The 21,759-nt window shown below is 41.1% G+C and overlaps 1 protein-coding gene across 5 annotated transcripts in view; it reads left to right on the top strand.

Annotated features, from left to right (window-relative positions):
* The window catches only part of Dyb (Dystrobrevin), a 162,873-nt gene that overhangs the window by 26,836 nt on the left and 114,278 nt on the right, over positions 1 to 21,759 (top strand). For 3 of the 5 annotated variants that reach the window (XM_083113310.1, XM_083113309.1, XM_083113307.1), the window contains exon 1: positions 7,544 to 8,855. The exons of 1 other annotated variant lie outside the window; for it this stretch is intronic. In XM_083113310.1, the coding sequence (XP_082969436.1) occupies positions 8,753 to 8,855 (103 nt within the window). In that variant the 5' untranslated portion in view covers positions 7,544 to 8,752. Of the gene's footprint in view, positions 1 to 7,542; positions 8,856 to 21,759 lie in introns of those variants that run through there. One more of the 5 variants, XM_083113308.1, reaches the window with a different exon arrangement.

The following is a 21,759-nucleotide window of genomic DNA, read 5'->3' as shown; positions in this document are numbered from 1 at the left end:
GAATAATAATAATAAAAAAGCAGTTTTCCTACCTACCTGGTCTGCCCCATAAGAGCTTGATGTGCTACCCTTGGGTCGTGGCGGCCCAAGCCCAAGTCTCCTGGGTGCTTCCAGACCTACCCTTTGTACCTTGCCGTCTCTTGCTACTGACTGGACATGCCAAGGGACCGAACCGTTCCCTTGTCGTAGCTGGATTGACTTTGCGGCGTCCTTTCACACCAACACCTTTGTGAAACCGCGGGCCCCTTGGCCCGTCCCTCGCTATTGACGCTTTCGCATGTTGTCCCCAGACGGCGTGGCACGTGACGACTACCCAGGTTCCTATTGGTTACCTGTACTAGTTGGTTCCCCCCCTAAATTAGATAAGAATACTAATACTGCCCAGGTACCTCACTGAGGAGGATTTAAGAGCGTATGTGCTAAACTGGTTATTTACATGCGTGTATAAATATAAATAAACTTTTACAAGTTGACCTTTCCATACTAAACCCCGCAAGCCCTGAGATACTATGAGTCCATGTCTTCGGCTGGCTACAAGCTAGCATATATGGGTACACTTTTGCACCGCTCCGTGGTGTAGTGTGCAGTGCTCAGTGTTTCATTTAAACATTTAGGTAGAGCTTAATAATATCTGTTGGCTGAACCTGCTCCGATTAGGAGGGTAGAGATATGGAAAGTTGGTGCAAAGGTTATTCACGCTTGTTCATACCTGGTAGGTGTGTGTGTTGTCTTGTCCTGATGCTTCTTGCAGACCGAATCGTGGCAGGTGCCAAGGTTCTATCCTTCGACCCTCAGCTCACCAAACCGAGCAATCCCTTGCGACTTGTAGCATGCTAGGCAGCGGTAACTCCGTGTTCCATCGTCGTAGTTAGCAGTGTAATGTGTTGTCAAGTAATCAGACTAATTATCCATGTAACGTCGATGAGTGTCAAAATCCAAAAGAGAGCCAGCTCCTGGTAGGAGCTTGCTTTTATAATCTCAGGCGTCGAAAGGTTGTTAAACCTTTCGAACACGATGTATCTTGTTTAGATCCAGGCGTTTGCCTTTCAGTTCCTTGTTTAACGGAAGTTACAAGTTAGCGCATTCTTGGAATCACTCGCTGGTCGGACAAGTTCAGGAAATAAACAAGTGTGAATATTAACATGACGATGTTTTCTCGGTTTAATAATCTCCATATCTCTACAATTCATACGAACATGGACCAACGAAAATTTTACTACTCCTGTTGCTGCTGCTACTACTACTACTACTACTACTACTACTACTACTACAACTGCTATAATAATAATAATAATAATTATTATTATTATTATATTTGTTGAGGTGAAGAGGATAAATAGTTCAAAAAGGGAAATTTTGCCCCTTGGAAAGGAAAATTGTTCCCTCAGATTGTGGCAACACTGGTCTGGACCTACAGCCAGTGTAATCATCTGTAGGATTGTGCATTGTCGTGTGTTTTGTCCTGAGCTCCCCCTTACAGCCTCAGCTTTTAATCTAGGTAAGGATATATTAGTGCTCCGAGACATGTGTTGATTTTATCTATGCTAAGGAGCTGGACCCATAATTTTAATTTCAGTCAAATCAACGAGTATAATGTAGACCACTCTCCACGTCGGGGCTAACCTATCAGTACAAATAAAATAGGCGGCAATAATTACATCAACAAACCAACCATTGGAGGTAGCAGACTTGACAGTACTGTATTTGCATGTTCTTTGGTGAGTGTTTACATATTCATTTCACTCAGTTCGAGTAAAGTGGGATAACCTTCGTGGAAGATTCGAATGGTTATGCGTTCTTTTCTAAACGGAATGAAATTCAGCAACATATATCTTATGCAAGGTGGCGCAAAAATCATCACCTGAGTTTCTTAGCGTATAGCTTGGGTTTTAAATTAAACAAAGTAGGTTTTTTGTGTTAAACTTTTTTTGATACTTGTAAGTTTTATGTCCTCAATTATTAAAGATAACATCCAATAAATAACCAACATTCCAATTGATGCAAATTTGGGCTCTTTTTATTGCGTTTTCCATGGTGTTGGAAAGAAACTGCGGGGAAATGTTTTCAATTTCATGCTGGATATTGTCCTTCAGTTGCTGTAACGTCTCTGGCTTATTCACATAAACCAATGACTTCAAATACCCCCGCCCCCCCCCCCAAAAAAAAAATTGGAGGGGTCAAATCGGGGGACCTGGCCGGCCATGGCAAATCACCAAAACGGGATATTACTCTGCCCGGAAAAGTGTCACGCAAAATTGTCACAATTTTTCCACGTTCTTGTGGGGTATACTTATTCATTTTCGCCCACAAGAAATTTCGTGAGTATCTTCTATTTAACTGACAAAACACTACTGATATAAACAACAAGATGTCAAAATAAAGGTCAGTTCAAATAGGATGATGACTTTTGCGCTACCCTGTACAATGCCCATAAGCTTCTAAATTATAATATAGTTCGACTGACAGGCCCTGTTTCATTTGTTTTCGCTTGTCCTTGACCAGGTCCACAGATTTCACAATTCATCGAAAAGTATTCCGTTTCTAGCTGTGAGGCGCTTTCATCGGAGAATGTACATGCGTGGACGAAGTACTCTTCGGCGCCGGTTGATTGCATTCAGCAGCTCTTGCCGTGGTCCACTCAGACACAGCACGGCCTCTCTGCTGCTGTACGAAGCAAGAGTACATTCAAAACGCATTCAAGCATCGGCATGGCGATACGCGATCAATACGAGCCGCATTAACGGAAGAACAAACTCATATTTTTAGTATTTGTTGGCGATAGCTTTGAATCTGGTCGTGTGTGTGTGTGTGTGTGTTTGAAGGGTTGGGGGCACCCAGATAACATCCAGCTGCACAGAATTGTTTACACAGTTTCACAGCCGAATGAAACACAATCTGAAATGCATTAAATGCACGACGTTGGTATGCCAATGTCACGAGCCGGTAATAAAATGTTGAGTTAGCGAACAACAGTTGGCTTCCGGTGGCGGGGTAGCAAGAAAAGTCGCGGAGAGTGAGTCTGGTCTGGTTTTACACATTGGCGAGTTGTCTTGGTCGTATGCCGCACTAAAGGGAACGAGGAACAGTTTCCATGTCTGTCAGACGCGAGGACCCCAAACTGCTCCTCCCCCACCGACCTTTCATCACGGCGAGCTGGAGAAAATTAGGTCTGTGCGCTTGATGGTCGAAGGAAGGGGAGGAAAGAATATTGTTTTACTTGTTCTTTTGGGAATATCAAACTTCTGATGGTGTAGAAAAACACATGAACGAGAACAGGACAGGTTGAAGATTTTGATATTTATTCAAATTTCAGATACAGCACTTGTAAGGCCATTTTACACTGAAAATTCTAATAAATCATCAAGAACAAGTTAAGGTAAAAACAAAAAGGGATACATATAAACAGATAAGACATAAACAAGGAAACAAACAAAAGATTTACATATTCGTTCTTAGAGAGGATCGGAAGATACTTTCAGGGGCAAAAATGTCGATGTTTGTGGGTAGTTTATTATAGAACTGTGGCAGCCTGTGGATCGGAGAGCGCCGTATAAGGGAAAGCCTAGCGGTAGAGTTGTGGAACAATTCAGGGTTTCGGGTCGATCGAGAGGGAACTCTGAAGTTGAATTCTCTAAGTAGAAATTCAGATCTTACATTTCCATTGATGATTTTATAGAAAAATGTCATATCGGCCATATCGCGTCGGGTCTGCAGTAACTGGATGTTCAAAGTAGTCAGGATGTCAGGTTTCTGAAGATGCCGCAGAGAAGGAATTCTATGACGAACAATGGCGGTAAAGAAGTTGAGGACTGAATCCATGCTAGAAAGATTTGTATTGGAAGCCATGGCCCAGACTGGAGAGCAATATTCCAGAATCGGAGAAATGCATGACGTGAAAAATAGGTTGCATCTTTAGTTGTAGTTGCGGCCGTAACTTGAAGTTGTTTGCCCATATAAGGAATACACGTTCCATGTAAAAGCTCGGTACTGGGATAACATATAGTAGAGTACTGCATGTGATCAGTTTCGCTTGCACATACTCGTTCGAGCCTCCCATCCTGGATCGTGCTACACTCCAGCGTTTACAATGGGTAATAATTTTAATGTGACAATAATTGTAGAAACATGTATGTAAAATATTCGCCGTGGTAATTTCAGCCCACAACCATCTATTTCATTTTCATATATCACTGTATATTTATACTAGATCAACGCAATGAAAAATTTGCCAGGACCATCATGCGTTTTCAGTTAGGGAACTGTTAAGAGAAGCGTATGGTATCTTCGAGTGGCGATGCGCTTTCCACGTCGCAGGAAAACTGCTTCCTTCATCTCGAGCGACATCCACCTACAAAGCTTAGCGTGAGATCCGCCAGGTGTCTTTTCAGATGTGCCTTGCATGTGAACACACTGGAGCGTAGGAAGGTTTCCTAGATTGAATTCTGATGTAAGAAAGTTGTATCTCTCGGCATCTTAAGTTTCTTTTTTTTATGGGTTTACGAACGTGGTTTTTATTATTTTTATTGTTTCTTAAAGACTTCTTCCTTCCTTGAATTCGAGATCTACCCCTTTGCGCAGTTCGAGATGCCTTATGCGATAATAACCTTCTTTCGTGGAGGACGTGCTTAGCGCCTGGTGGGTCCACTTGGAGCTTTACTCCTGCTTAGTCGAATGGCTCGCACTCTTGCCTTTGGTGCCAGCGGTTCCAGGTTCGATCCCTCGCGAGAGTTCCGAACTTTCAGTGTTGACCCAGTATCGTAAAGTCAATCGGCCTCTCGTCCCGAAAGCCAGGAGACAGCGGCGAGGCATTCAAGTGTCACCCATCGAGAGCAAGTTTGGTGGGTTTTTTTCTCTTCTCGATAAATGAAAAACAAGAGTTGATGTGCATTCGTCTTCAGTTCATTAATATTTAGTTATTTATATAAAGCGATGAGATATGATTAGCCGATAATGATAATCCTTATTAGTATAATTGTATTAAATGTGTAACATATTTAGTTGAACAAAATATTTTCTTTATGAGTGAATCCTGCGAAACTCATGTTTGAATATGCATACACGACTTCATTAAAAAAGAACTTGTTTAGTACGCATTGATTACAATATTTTGTTTCGAGCCAATGTCTAGTCCATGCTATCCTTTTTTAATTTATAACAGCACTCATTCCTACAACAGTCTTCAAATCGCTCGTCTATCTTTTTCGATTGTCTGCTCTGGACAATGTCTTATGGCAGGGTGCGAAATCATTTAAGACTGGTGGGGGGAGAAAGATCTTAATCTATAAACCCCCTCCCCCACAAACACACATATAAATGAGACGATATACATATTTGTAATGTTATTGAAAGTAAAAATTAATTACTAAATTAAAAATATATTATTATTATTATTAATTACACAAAGAAAATAATTTGTTACTTTTACATATATCAGATATTATAACGTATCAAACTAATTCCCTTACTAGCTGGTTAAAGATGTTAATAAATTATGAAATACTAGTTGAAGTGGTTTTATTATGTTAAATTCTTATTTAGCTTTTCCTTTATGGTAATATAAATCAATTAGATTTCATAGTTATTATTGTTATGCATTCTTGTTTTACTTTTATTGTGTGTATTGGTGTAGATTTGTTAATGATCTCTTGAGAGAGAAATACAATTGAACACTCACAACTACACTAATTTATGTGTATTTTCGATATTATTCTTAGTAAAGTATATTTGAAATTAAAAGTAATTGGTTATCTTTTGTTCGTTGGAACAATAAACTCTCCCCCCAGAAATTTTTGTTGGGAGATCTGGGAAGTGTGGAGAGAGAGAGTGTGGCGTTCTAGAAGTGAGGAGGTACCAGAACAGGAGAGAGAAGGCCGAGAGGGGTCTTCTTCTTGTCCACGTTCGGGGTCCGCGTGGTCTGTGTATTGTAATTATTGAAAAAGTGGACACAGGAGAAAGCGAGTATTTCTACTGCTACATCCCCTTACCACAGAGCATTCCCTGACATTCGCTAGGAGACTCGGCGGCAAACGGCCCGGCATCAGCGCTTGTATTTCCCGGTGAACGGGTCCGCGACAGTCGCTAGAGTCGGCTGTTAAAATTACAGTTTTCACATTGTGTGCTAACCTTGACTACAGAAGGTGTTGAAAATGATGTCCCTCTGCTGCAACACATTCCTGGCATCTCCGAAGGAAATTGGCATTTACACGTGCAAGTTCGTCTACTGTAATTCTCCAGATTTCTCGTACAATACTCTCTTTTAACTCACGGATGGTGTGCGGATTGTCTTTGTATACATTTTTCTTTCAACTTTTATTCGGAACTGACCTTGTTACTCTAAACGTTTTTGTACAAGGTTTAATATAGTGGTCCTATGTGGAACGGGAACACCAGGAAATTTCGTTGCAAAACGTCGTCGCACTTCTCCACAATTCCTCTTTCCGAAGTAACACTCGACAAGATAAATCCTTTGTTGTAATGTAAGCTTTTGTGGGGCCATATTAAGCCACAATCTTCAACACACGGACACGACACAGGGAGGATTATACTGGCGTCAGTCTGCAACGTTAACAGAAAGGGAAAGAGAGCGAGAAAACAGACTGTAGCGTGCGACTGTCGCGGACCCCGTTCACCGGAAAAGACAAGCGCTGACGCCGGGCCGCTTGCCGCCGAGTCTCGTAGCGAATATCAGGGAATGTTCTGTACTAATAAGCTAGTTCAACTATATATATATATATATATATATATATATATATATATATATATATATATATATAGAATCAATTATCAGTTCTATTGGCCTGGAAATCCTGGAGAAATCAGGGAATCGAACTGCAGCAAATATCAGTGGAAATGTTGGTGAAAATATGATTCAGTGAATGTGAATTTTTCTCATATTTGTAAACTGTAATCTGATACAACAGGTGTTCGTGAGTTTAAGAAAAATATGTTTAAAATATGACATTTATTGCGACTTGAGTCAGCTTTTCATATTTCCATTAAGAAAAAATACTGTGAAAAGAGCTAAAATAGCTTAAAACTTTGCGGAATGATGTGGGAATATATTTAATGGCTAGGAATGATCCTAATTTGTTTCATTTTCCGAGTGGAAGTCCTATGCACGTATCAATATTTTCCACGTGTTCAAGCCCTGGCAGTAGATTCTGCCTGCGCCGGTGGTGAATGGAAGACGCGAATCGCGTAGTGACGTGCGCTAATCCCGGCACTTACGTTCGAGCTGGAAACGTCAATAGAAGGTAACGAAGGTAGTGAAGACACTTTAGTTTCGCGAAAGGTCACGAGGTGAACGAATATTGTGGGATTGCGAGCGTGTGTGTTCGTGCGTGGCGGCTGTTGCGCGCAGGCTTCCCGAGAAGGAAGCCCCACCAACCTCCCTTTCAGTCTTGCCTCGACCTTGGACCGCGCCAACCTCGGTTCTGCATCCTCGCTGTCCCCGTGAGGGACATGGCAAGCCACCGTTAGCGGCCGCAGCGGGGAAGATACGTGCTTTTCGACTGACAGTGTGCTGTGCTAAGTGACCGTTGTGATAGGTTGCAAGCATCATACAAGCGAGATTAGAGGTGGACTTTACAATCTGAACATATGCACATGTGCGTCTAAGTCGTCGAAAGGAGATAGATCCATTGTGTATGTTGTGAAATTGTGCTAGTTGAGTTTAACGTGATTGCTATTACGTTTCTGAATGAACAATTGTGTCCGCTTTAAAGTGTTTACGTATTCTGACAGAAGCGTAACATATTTACTAAAAGGATTGTTAGCGAACAATTTACCCGCTGAAATTTTTTACATATTCTGACAAATGCGGAACATATTTACTAAAAGGATTGTCAGCTAACAGTTTTGCCAACTTTAAAATTTGTGCATATTCTGACAAATGCGTAACATATTTACTAAAATGATTGGTAGCTAACAATTGTGCCTGCTTGAAAATTTGTGCATATTCTAACAAACGCGTAAATTTACTAAAAATACTTTTTAAGGAACAATTTGCCCCTGTAAATTTTGTGCATATTCTGATAGAAGTGTAACATGTTTTCTAAAACATTTCCTGGCGAACAATTGTGACTGATGTTAAACATGTGCAAATTCTGACAGAAGCTTAACATATTTACTAAGAAATTTGTACGTGAAAAAATCAGTGCATATTCTGACAAACGCGTGACATATTTACTAAAAGGGTTCTTAGCGAACAGTTTGCTTGCTGTAAATTTTGTGCATATTCTGACAGAAGCGCAACATATTTGCTAAAACATTACCTAGCGAACAATCGTACCTTACGTCAAATTTGTGCATATTCCAACAAGAGCGTAACATATTTACTGAAACGATTTTAATCGTTTTATTGTGCACGCTTTAAAATTTATGCCTGTTCTGACGTAACATATTTGCTGAAAAGTTTCTGAGCGTACAATTGTCCCTGGGATAAAATGAGTGCATTTTCTGACAGAGGCAACCATATTTTGTGAAAGGTCTTCTCGTCGAGTGAACAATCGTGGCCGTTTCTGGATCGGATAATAACGTGACATTTCCAGTTATTGGAAAACTTTTCCCAGTGCCTTGCGTCTCCCCCTACCCTCGTCGCCAGTGCATGGAATTCTTGATATTCTGGCAGCTTCCGCTCTCCGCTGGCATTTGCGCTTCGAGCGTCGAACCAAGGTCACGTCCGTCTCGTGGCGGTTGCCAGCGACAGGCCACGCGTCTCCCGCGAGCCTGAAGCCGACCGACCCTTCCGTCAATGTGGCCCTCCAGGAGGAAGGAGGGGAGCTCCACGCCCACCCTGGCCAAGAGGATCCTCAAGAAGAGCGCCGCTGCCCGGGTGGCCAATGCTTTGGGTGCAGGTGAGTTATACGTGTGTGACACTCGCACCTAAAATTTAAGATTCTAGGCAAGCGATATTCAGAACTACCTGATTTCATAGAGTTATGAAGTACTTTGTGGCTGGGGTAGAAAAATCAGTCAATCAGGAGTCAGCTTTTCCCTTTGGAAATATGATCTAAGAAAGCCATGAATTCAACTAAGATGGAGGTAAACCAAGAGGGAGGGGGGCATAGTCACAGAAACTGTTATTATTATTATTGCTATTATTGTTTTTATTCTTGTTATTATTACATTACTATTATTTCTACGTATGTTTTTTTTTAAACTACATACATTTGTAATTTCCATATTTTGTATATCTATATACAATTTGCATAACTGTATACTTAACATTAATTTCCCGGCCCCCGTGGCGGAGTGGTTAGCACATCGCACTACGACGCCAGCGGTTCCGGGTTCGAATCCCGCCCTGGGCATGGATGTTTGTGATTGTCCATTCATCAATTTCATCATATCATTACTCATCCCCAACTTCGCAAATTAGCCAGAAGTGGCACAAGAAAGCGAAGTACAATAAAGCGAATAGGACAAAGAGCTGTTTTTTATAGTTAGATCATCAGTGTAAAATAGACTCTACGCTTAAATGTAACCATACTTCAAATAATAATAATAGTTGCTGTAACTTACAAAGTCACAAAGAACAATATTTTTTGTTATAGAATCTCTCTACAAATTCTCTCGCAATCCCTCCTTTTCTTAGTCTTATCAAGTTTATAACCACAGCTAGGGGGCGGTGGGAGTCGGCCCTGGGCGCCGAACTATCTAAGTGAAAAAATGTTGTAAAATTGATTGATTGATTTGTGGTGAAAGTCCACTTTATGCACCGAAAGGATAATCGGGACTGTACGTACAGTTAAAGTGGGATCCGAACTACTGTGCCATGTGTTGAAGAAATAATTGAAATCGTTTGTTCGAACACAAATGCTTTAGCACCAACTTCTACCCCATTTTTGCATAATTTACGAGGATAATAACGTCTTTGATACTACTACTACTACTAATAATAACAACAACAATGTTGGTCCCGGCGGGTTCGAATCCCGGCTTGGGCATGGATGTTTGTGACTGTCCATTCATCAATTTCATCATATCACTCATCCCCATCTTCGCAAATTAGCCAAACGTGACACAAGAAGCGAAGTAAAATAAAACAAATCAATAATAATAATGTTACAATAATAACATTATTATTAACACTATTATTATTATTACGTTTATCCTGGCGTTTTCTCCCCGCCCGCTCGGACAAAAATTTGTGGTTGCGCCTCTCATTGTAAATAGAAACTCAGCACTTTAAATTAAATATTTTAATTGAATTATAATTTTTGCATGGTGGAATCACATAGACCCTTTATATTATGAAGATATTTGTGTGTGGATGTTGAGAGGCGGTAGGTAATACGTAAGGGTGAAATAGAGAAAACATCTGCTTGAATTTTTGGAAAGTTCGCCTTGAAAACCGGGAATTTTACTTGAATTTTTTCATGGTCCTAAGGTAATGGATATTTCCATAAGCGAAATCGATTTTATTAAAATTATATATTTTCGTTGCACTGAATTTGAAAATTTAGCTGTCAGGTAAAAATTTTCAGGCGCCCTGTATTTTTTTCTACCCCTGCTTTGTTGTGCCTGCTATCAAATGAAAGAAAACTCGAGTATGATGACATAGTACGTATGAAGTCACGAAAAGCAATAACGAGAATGTATTACGTGTGTGACGCTTTAAAAATGTAGCAAGGTTTGTCTTCATTTGTCGCTAATCATTTTTGGTGGCGAAATATGAAAATTTATGCATTCAGAAAAAATTAAACCATAATGCAATGTAAAACTGTAAAATAATTTACAGATTTGTTAATTTTTTTTACATGGAGTAGGACCACTTTTCGTGGAATGCCGCTGATTCGTTTATGTTTCGACAGCAAACATAGTTTCGACATATTTTATTACCATATACTATTTGTCACTCGCATGTATATGAAATGTACTACGCAGAAATGTCAGTGAAAATTGAGACCTGCGTGGCGGAGTGTTTAGCAGAGCGCGCTACGATAACATGGTTCCCGGGTTCGAATCCCGGCTTGGGCGTGGATGTTCTTTGTGAGTGTCCCTTCATCAATTTTATCACTCATCCTCATATTCGCGATTAGTCAAAAGTGGCGAAAATGCGAAGTAAAATAAAGCAAATCAACCAACCAACTAATTGCAGACCCGACTAAAACTCGAACCCGGTCTCTTGTTAGATAGAAACCAGGGCTGGCTCGGTAGCTCAGGCCAATGACACGGTTTGGCAGAGACTCACGTTCGAGTTCTTATTGGGCCTGCATTTCTCGTTGAAATATTTATATTTTTATTGTGCGTCAAATCCCTCAGCCATTTCCCCTAAGATTTTGATGTAATTTTCGGAATCGGTTCATTTTGAGCCAGAACGGATTCCCATTCGAGAGTTTCTGAAAAGTTTGATTTTTGTAGCTTTAGGGGGTGGGAAAAAATGGATTTTTCAAAGAGTAATAATGTTTTTGAAAGGCTGTCACTCCGAGCGTAGGCAAGGTAGAGGTGAAATAGGGCCCACTTTTAAGAGGAAGGAATAGAGAATTAGAATATTTGTTCAGAGACAAAATGTGAACACTGCTCAAACGTTGAGATTTCAAATTTGAATAGCTAAATACACCCCCTCACCGATTTGGTTCATTTTGTAGTATTTCGTAGCCCTACACTTTGACTTTCTGGGAAATTTAATTTTGGTGTTCACCTATTTAAGGAAGAAAATAATTTCGAGCGCCAAGATAAATCTGTTTCGACTGCATAGCCTCAAATCGAAACGCTCTCCATCTTCTGGCAAGAACACAACTCGTTCGGAAAGAGGCAATGTCGTCGATTCCCAACCAAGAGCCGAGTAATAATCCCCTCTCGTCCGTCTTACCCATTGACCGAGTTTTTTTCCTTCTTTCCAAAGGAGGGCGTCGACGTTTTCATCCCCCTACCGCTGCCCCCCACCCCGTGTTCTCATCGATTTGTGAACAGGAGACTTCTCGGAGCGATTCTCCTCCTTAGAGAAGCTTAGAGAAAGAAATATCACGTGATTTTTATACTTGACAAATACCCCTTGCTGCTCTCTCATATCGCATTGGTATCACGTCGGGAGAAACTGCCGTGATTATGTTCGGCTCGTGTTTCGGTTTCGTCCTATTTTTATCTCCTTTCTTCTCCTGTTTATCTTTAAGTTCTCACGGAAACGCAGGAGACTTCATTGTGTGAGTCGTGAGGATTCTAAATACGTGTCGACAACTCTGCTCTCTTGCAGGAAATGCGCTCTTTCAGCGACAGAGATCACTCATCCTCACGCGCGGTTCTTCATCGTTGACTGCTTCTAGACGACGCTTCAATGCCCAGACAAGGCATTATGTAGTTAATTTTACTTTCAGCGCCATTCTTCACTTGCACTAGCGATAGACTCATACTCTGTAGTTCAAATCCATCGACCGGCAATTCTGACTGTTCTAGCAGCCTAGCAGAACTGTAACATAATTTCGGATATGTTGATTTTTTTCTTTAAGTCGAAGACAGTCAGTTCCGCACCAGATATGCATTTACTTTAAATATCCGCGGAATGAGAAATGCTACACTAAGAAAGCCGGTGATAGAAGAGAGTATGTATTTCGCCCTATGTTACAAGTGGAAGCAATTTTTCAAGCTATTATGCTAGACACGATGAGTAAGAATTTTCATAGCATGCATTCCTCATGGAAAGAAATACGCAAGAACTTTAAGTTACTGTTTCGATGAACAGTAAAATCTTCAACGTGTCTTCTTTCCGTTCATATGGTTTCCTACGCCATCGGAAATTTGATATTTCCAAGAGAGCAAGTAAAATAATACTCTCTCATAAGCGTAATGCTAAGTCCCCCCCCCTCCTATAACCATCTAGCGCACAGACAGCTCGCCGAGGGAAAAGATCTGTGGGGGAGGAGCACTTTAGAATCCTCTCGTCTGGCTGCTCCTTACCACTACGCCACGTGGAGGCCTATAGAATATACACTGATTTCTGAAAGGAACTTTACATATTTTCTATAACATAGTTTTTAAGGAACAATTGTACCTGTTGTAAAGTTTGTACTTAATAACACACTGTTATGCCGGCTTTAAAGTTTTTGCAAATTCTGTCAAGTGTAAAATATTTGTTAACACGTTGACTGCCAAGGCCAGATTGTGTGAATGACATCGTGGGGCCAAGTAAAAACAATTTGTGAAAATGGATCAAGTTGGTGTCATTAGATCTGTAAAGCACAAGAAATTTCAAAACAAGCCAAAAAACCGTTGAAAATTCAATTTAAATTTAAAACCCAGTTTTGGGTATCGTGGCCTGGAGAAGAAAATTTTGTTCAGAGGGCCATGAGACCCATTTCTGTGTCTCACCTTTTTATTAAAAGTATAATTTCTGTTTCCTCAAATAACCAACTTCCATCACTTGAACTATCAAGCTCGTCCAGTATTATGCTTCTTGTTCATACATCGTCAACAGAATAACAGAACATACAACAACAGAAGTGCATCCTCCATAAAATATTGAACGAAATGCAATCTACACGTTCAATCACACGGAATACAGTCTTAATTTCGTCTTCCTTTATTTTTCTCCTTCTTTGTTTAATTATTGCCTGAAATATAACAAATATCAAACAACAATGCGTTAAAAAACGCATCAATTGTTGTATTGTAAATCAACAAAGAGATAAAGTAATCATAAATAATCGCAGAACACTAGGTTTATTACTACAATGTTACGGCCATTTGTACGCCATTGTTGTAATCGCCGGTTGCTATCTAGGGCCAGGGTATGATAATAGTGTAACATTGTGGAGCCAAAACAATATATTTGATCATGTTAGCAAATGACAAGTGGAACCCATGTAGGGGTATCGCGGCCTGAAACAATTGCTGACGTGAGACACAAAAGTGGGTATCACGGTTTCACGAATGGCGATACGGGAGACCAACTTTTCGGTCTCATGGCAGTCAACGTGTGAGTTTCTTAACGAATATTTGTTTCCGCTTTAAAATTGTGACGATTCATCAGAAGCGTAAAAAATGTACTAAAACTGCGTCTCTCTTTGTGTGTGGTACTCATGATCATGAGATTCACGAGTTGAAATCCTCCTTCTGACTGACCATCTTGACCCGTGTACTCAGATTCTCCATTACCGCTTTAATGCATTAGTTTTGTGGAGTGGTATCTTCTAGAAGCCAAACAAATTGTAACACCACATCGAGCCCCGAATGTTGAATTCGATATTTTCAAAGATTCTCATACGCCCACCCCAACTTATTTGTGTTGACCGCTCCGTGACAGTCGGATTCTTTGTTAGCAGTTAAGGTGCATTGCCAAGTTCCGTTTGATTTTCACGTATTGTTTTTGGAATCATTTCTTGCTTCAGAGAATCGTGCTGTTACTCCCTCTGATCGGCTTAGAATTCTGCCTAGAACATTTTGCACGAAATTCGATGCCCTGTTTCCTGTTTTTTCTCCCTAATACATTAGGCTTATGGCACTACGAATATCAGCATGCCTTTCCGAAACAAAAAGCATTTCCAAGGGAAAAGTCGTTGGAAAGTTGGACAACTTTAAGAACTCTAAGAAGACTTTTCAAAAGCTTTCGACGAAGTTGAACAAGATTTTAGCGTAAATAATGGAAGAGTGGCAGTTCTGGACTCCTTGCAAAGGGAACTAATTAAGACACTCGCTCTTTAGTACGAAGGTAAATACGCAGGCTAATACGCACGCGTTTTATACATACTTAAACGTGAGAAATAAACAGACCACTAATTAACATTTAACAATAGATTTACTGACAAGGTGGCCGCGGTGGCTCAGTCGGTAACGCGTCTGACTACCATGCTCAAGGTCCCGGGTTCGATCCCCGGCCGGTTCAAATCCGGGAACTTTTCTAACGGTGGAAGCGGCCCCGGCGCCTACCCAGCGTCGAATAACATGGGTACCTGGGGGAAACCCTGGGGGGTAAAGGCGGTCAGGGGCGTGATGCTGATCACATCACCCCCACTCACGACCGGATCAAGAAAGTGTGGGGCGTTACCCCCACACCCCCTATACGCCTTCATGGCGTGGTGCTATGCACAGGGGAACACTTTACCTTTTTTTTTACTGACAAGACAGCTTAACATACAACTCCCACAATGGACACTTCCTTATTTCAACAAAACATAAACAGAAGCCTACCGATATTTCACCCAACAGAATGAAAGCTTACTTAATCTCACTTCATGTGAAGAACCTCTTTGCAAGCACAACCACCCTGCCACTATTGGGAACACTAAATCCAAAACTTCGTGGTTGGACAGCTTCTGATTCATTCAGTTTCCCTATCTATGTTATTGCAGCGCGCTGTGAAGCAAAGAGTTCTCCGATTCGAATCCTGGGAAGGTATGGCCGTTTTAACATGCTTTATTCATCATCTATACCCTTTTCCTTCTTCAAACTCTTATTTTGTTAATGGGCCAGTATTAGTTGAAACCTGGTCTGCCTATACTCTATCCCGGGAATGTGTGGAGCAAGGCCGCCCATAACAATCCAGAAGGGGAGAAAACAAGTGTGCGGAGCGAAGCAGTACGCACTGGTCCTAAGAGGCTAGTTGCTGCAGTCGCATTTTCCTCTTCATGCACTCACTTTCCCTATCACGCGTTCGTCGGTCGAACCCCCTCACACCACTTCTTGCGCAGATACTTATTTTGCGTTCGGTTGCTCCAGAGATCACCAGGGTAGAGTATAACCCAATTGGATTTATATTATGGGCATATAAAAAATACAAGAAAAATACAAAGATATTAAAACATATCCAATATAAATTTAGGATAGAAAAACGATTTCAGTGTTCTCTCAATTTTTTGTTGTGAGCGTATCAAACGTGTCTCACTGTGAGTGATATGAACAGCTCGGCAGTTGAGGCAAGACTTGCATGGGAGATGCTGAGCGCCATTCTCGCGTGGTTTAATACATAAAATCTGCTGCAAACCTAACCTGTCGAGGGGCTTAGTAGAAATTATCATCACCGTCAAGCCTGTTACAGCGGCTCTAGGAAGATTTTTTTAGACAGTATCCTGGATTCTATGCAGCCCACTTGACTTTCGTGCTTCGCGTGGTTGCCCTTGCGACAGGCGACGAAAAAGCACTTTCATGCGGGAAGTATTCAAAATATGAAAGATTTCCTCGTTTCCTTTTTCGTAACTCATTCATATGGGGATATACACGTACAAACTTCCACAACTGGTTCTTCATATAGACTAAACTTACTGCATGTAATTTACAGGCGCATGTCGAATCTGTTTGATATTTTGGGGAAATGGAGGAATTGATGTGATAGTTGATACATCTAATAGTAGCAGGGTTAGATAAAAGGAGATAGAGAGAGTCCACCTTATGCTCATACAGACTGGATTTTTAGTTTAAAATGGAATCCGACCCCTGTGTCGTGTGCCAACGTCTGGGATCGAGCCCAAGGTCCCTTGATTACATGGCGACAGCTTAGCAGTACATCATCGGGGAGTCCCATTGTTCGCAAACTCCCTCGTGGACAATTTATGTGGAAAAGTGTAAGTAATACTCCCAATACTTTCGTATAGTGTGTCCGAGAAAAAATGTACCAATAAAGAATTTAAATAACTCAACAATCGTTAACGATAGAAATGTCAAATAACGTTTATTTGGAAGAGGGAAGAAAGGAATTTTTTTTACCACCAGAAGGGAAAAAATCGTAACATAATTAAGCGCACGCGCGGCTTTGTTCGTGAGTAGTCTGTACAATGGCGCCGTTTACTGTTCGTCAGAAAGTTGATTGCTGGTTTTGGTTTGCAGAATTGAAGGTCTCCTGTAACGGTACAAAGAAGATTCCGGCAACAATATGGACAGGAAGCACCAGAACGTCATTACATTGTTAAATGGCATAAACAATTGCTGGAAACAGGGTCTTTGTTGAGGAAGAAAGGTAGTGGTCGGAAGCGTGTGAGCGAGGATAAAGTGGTTGCAGTTCAGGAAGCTTTCCAGAGAAGCCCGCGTAAATCTGTGAGACGTGCTAGTTCTCAACTTCAAATTCCACGTTCTACTGTGCATGATATCGTACATAAAAGGTTAAGGCTTAGAGCCTACAAGTTACAGCTTGTTCAGAAACTAAAGTGCAGTGATAAACCCGCTAGGTTTGATTATGCTAGTGAAGTGCTATCACGCATTGATGATGACAATGAATTCCTGACACGCGTAACATTTTCAGATGAGGCTACCTTCCACATTTCCATAGTCAGACCTCAAGTTTTTTTACATAGCATATAAGGTATACATGCCTCGACATTACTATGTATGTATTAGTGATGGCCACAAGATCCGGGTAACGGATATTCGTTTCGGATGTAACTTATATTCCGGATAATCCGAATATCAGGATAATTCGGATATGCGGATAGAAGAGATTTGATGAAGGATTTGTAGAAAATCTGTACAGTGAAATACGAAAATGACGAATAAAGGAATATATAGATAGCCCCTATAAAGGATACTGCACACTTTCGGATATCCTGATAATCTCGATAATTCGGAAATCAGAATATCCAATGTCCGGATATTTGAAATACTGATCAAATATCCGATATCCAAATATTTGAAATCCCGATATCAGAGTATCCGATATCCGGATAAAATGTTATTCGGATTTGGCCATCTCTAGTATGTACGTCGTCGTCGCCTTGTAATCAAGGGGTCCCGGGTTCGATACCCGGTGGAGGCACATAGTGGTTCGGATCCCACTTTAAACTGCAGGTCCAGTCCCAATTACCTTACTGTGCAAAAAGTGGACTTAAAACGCCAAATCAATCAATCAAAAACCTGGTATGCGCGTATAATACACGGACGTTGACGGTATGTTCAACGTGCACCATTGCCATAACACCTGGTATGTCATATTTATTTAATATTTAAAGCAGCCTGATAACGCATGAGCACGTCAGTAACAAGTATTTATCAAACGTGGATAATTAATGGCCAATTATGTTGTTACTTTCCTGGAACGTGTCTGACATTCTGATAGTTTTACCATAAGCGACATTGTTTTGTATTCGCGTCCGCCTACCGCGCGAACCAATTACAATTATTTAAGCTTTGCGTACAGTGTGTCGATCGTCAACAATAGCTGATTTATGCTCTAATTTCTGATGTGATCAACGAAGATAGGCAAATATGCTATACATCAGACTCCACTCCGCCCATCACTGGCAAGGCACAAATCATCCTGGCTTATTTGCGTTGCTCAAATACCTGTGACGGCACTCCGCTTCCCCTAGATTACGTCAACCCGCCATTACTTTATGCATATGCATCGGCTCCTAGCTGCGGAGCTTTCCTCTTTTGCATTGGCAAAAAACGCGTGTGCGTGGAGTGGGCGGTGTGATTTATTTAATTTGGTGTTCTAGGAATATTGCATTGGTCACAGGGAAATTTGACTTTGTTTTGTAATTAGTAGGCAGTTCTTGTCTCCCAGCATTCGGTGGGTATTTGAAGGGTGTGTGTCAATTTTTGGGCTCTGAGGAGAACTACACACACACACACACACACACACACACACACACACACACACACACACACACACACACACACACACACACACACACACACGTATAAGACTTGTACGTTTTTCACATATAAAAATGGATATATGTATTTGTGTGTGTGTGTGTGTGTGTGTGTGTGTGTGTGTGTGTGTGTGTGTGTGTGTGTGTGTGTGTGTGTGTGTGTGTGTTCCGGCACAACTCTCGAACGCCTGGAGCAATTTGAACCAAACTTGGTACACGTATGACTTCCAATCTGGAAAGAGATACTGTGGTGGTATGACACCCCTGGCACCCCTAGGGGTATGGGCGGAAAGGGGGTGACATGTAAAAATAATCGAAAGCAACCGATATTAGTGTGGAATCCATAGTTTTCGGGCTCGCTAAGATGAATAGTGACACTCCGAATGGCATTCAACTCCAAGTTCATCACCTATCGGCATGGGGGGTTAGAGGGGGGAAATAAAATGTTAAAAATGACCTACATTAGTGTCGAATCCATACTTTTCGGAGTCGCTAAGCTAATTTGTGATACTCACGATTACATTTACCTGTAAATAAAATTAGTTACATTGGCACCCCTAGGGGTGGGGGTGGGAAGAGGGTGAGATGTAAAACGACCGATATTAGTGTGGAATCCATAGTTTTCGGGGTCGCTAAAATGAATAGTGACACTCCCAATTACGTTCAACTCCAACACACCCCTTATTTCATTATTTTCCTGTCTAATAGAAGATTGGGATAAATAAATACCCGGGCAACGCCAGCTAATCAGCTAGTATATAGGCTATATATAATTCGAGTCTAGTACTAGTATATAGGTAGTTACTAGAATCTTCCCCTACTGGATTTTTTTCAAATACCACACTGGATTAGAGTTTTAAAAAGCCGGCTTTTTTCAATGGATGTTTTATCCGATAAATGCATGCTTTAAAGAAAACAAAGTTTTACGTTTTTTGGACTTTTTTTGCCAATTGGGGGGTAATCTATGACTTTAGAGGTTCGTAATGTCATATTTTGAAACTAGCTAAATAATTGTACATGGTATAGCAGGAAAAATACAGATATTGGCCATTTCTACAAGTTACTTATTTGTTTTCGGACACCCTGTACTTTTGTGTACAAGGTGTCCGAAAAGTCCCGCACCATAGGCAAAATCACAGTATTTGTTCAATGTGATGTCCTTTGAGTTCCACACATGTTTGTAGGCGGAATCGCAAATTGTTGAGCACACGGGGACGTAATCTGGGCCAATGGCTTCGCATACGTCCTTGATTCTTGTGCGAAGATGAGCCATATCGTGCATCTTCACGCTGTACACCAGAGATTTAACATGTCCCCAGAGAGCATAGTCCATCGGATTCATATCCGGTGAGCGTGGGGTCAATTCGGCGGCTGCAAAGAACGACAAAATTAATTTTATCACAATTTTACCATTTTATGGTGCGGGACTTTTAGGACACCCTGTATGTGCTTACCCAATGTCACAGTTATATATTGATTTTGTTTATTTTACTTTACCAGGTTTGATCCTCAGTGGATAAAAATAAACTAGTAATAAACAAGACGTAACACTCAAATATTACCATTAATGTTACTTGACGGAAGTGCAAATCATGTGATGATAGGCTGTCGGAATTTTTCTCTTTCCCCGCTGCCTCGATTTTATTTGCTCGATCTTCATACTTGGCGTGACCGTTCCGTGGCGTTTCGACCTCCTGCGATTTTGTTTTCACGAGCAGGAAATTGGATTAGAACCATAAACTCATTTTCCCAGTTTCCGCGAGCAGCGAAAATGGACTGGCGAGGGGTGAGCGCGCCGTGGACCGAAGCTGTGACAAGTGCTTTCGTTCTCTGACTCTGGACACACGCGACGTTCTTCTTGGTATTGTTTGCTTGAGTTACGTCGTTTACAATGCCGTAATAATCGTGTTTCGTCTTTTCATGGCGTCAACTTTGCAAAATGTCGCCGGGCCTTTTCGTTACGGAACAAGTTGGGGCAGGTATTAATAGGGAAATGATCGTAAGCTCATATATCGGTAGTTATCATTGACTCTATACCCCCTTCCTACCTCAATTTGTTCCAGAGATTTAATCATTTGATTTTGTTATGTAGCTTCGCTGTTCTGCAACTCTTAGCTAATCGCGACGATGAATATGAGTGATGATATTGTAAAATTAATGAAGGTTGATTGATTGAATTAGGTTATTTTCTTCCACTTCTGGTGGCCCTCCCTGATGGCGTAGTTGTAACGCCGTCGCATTGTAGTCAAAGGGTAACGGGTTCGATACCCGGTGGAAGCACATACTGGTTCGGATCCCACTCGTAGGTCCAGTACCGATTAGCCTTACTGTGCATGAAGTGAACTTAAAACACCAACTCAATCAATGTTCACTTTTGGCTAATTGCGACGATGTCTACAGAGAATTATCCTAGATGCAGGTCAAGGCGCCAGAACCTCGTTAATCTGCAAAATGCAGTTCAGGGTGTACTACATGGAAAAGAGGTTGACATTTGTATTCCTTTCAAAAAGCATCCCGAAATTAATGAGGGAACAATCACCAAGGAACACCATGTCATGGTCAGGATTCGAACCAGGGACTTATGGAGCCGACTACGCTGTGCTAACCACTCCTCCACGGAGGTCGACACATAACCATTTAATAATTCCGTGTTTCGTAAATAAGCAACCTCTTAAAATTACTGAAAGTGGAGGGAGAGGAAGGGATTCAAAACTTGTAATGCATTTCATTTAAATAAGATCCACACACACTTACCAAACTGGTCAAAATCCGAGATGTCAAGAGTCAACACCTACCTACTTTGACATGGAATCCCCCCACCACACACACATACACATAGTTGGATACCCGGTGGAGTCACATAGTACAGTGGTTCAGATCTCTCTTTAACTCTAGGTCCAGTCTCTATTAGTCTTTCTGTGCATAAAGTGGACAAAACAACAAATCACACATACACACTAGAAACGCTCTGAAGGTAGTATCCATTTGGTAATAACATAAAACGAAAGAAGTTGGTTGTACAAAACCTTTTAACTCTGAAGGTATACATACGTTGAGCTATTTTTCTAAACCCTCGTTGTATACACTTCTGCCGCCAGTCAATTGGCAAATACTGTGTCAGCAGAAGAATACGCAGGCGGCATCCGGTATGAATCAGTAGTGGGGGTAATACTTTTTGGTCGTGCCTCGTATATACATAAAAATTATCTGAGGCTTGCTGTCGTGAAGCAATACATAA

The sequence above is a fragment of the Lepisma saccharinum genome, chromosome 27 (assembly GCF_977018435.1).
Source record: "Lepisma saccharinum chromosome 27, izLepSacc3.1, whole genome shotgun sequence".
In the NCBI taxonomy this organism is placed as follows: Eukaryota; Metazoa; Arthropoda; class Insecta; order Zygentoma; family Lepismatidae; genus Lepisma; species Lepisma saccharinum.
Note: the sequence above shows the minus strand (reverse complement) of the source record. Positions and strands in the feature narration are given on the sequence as shown.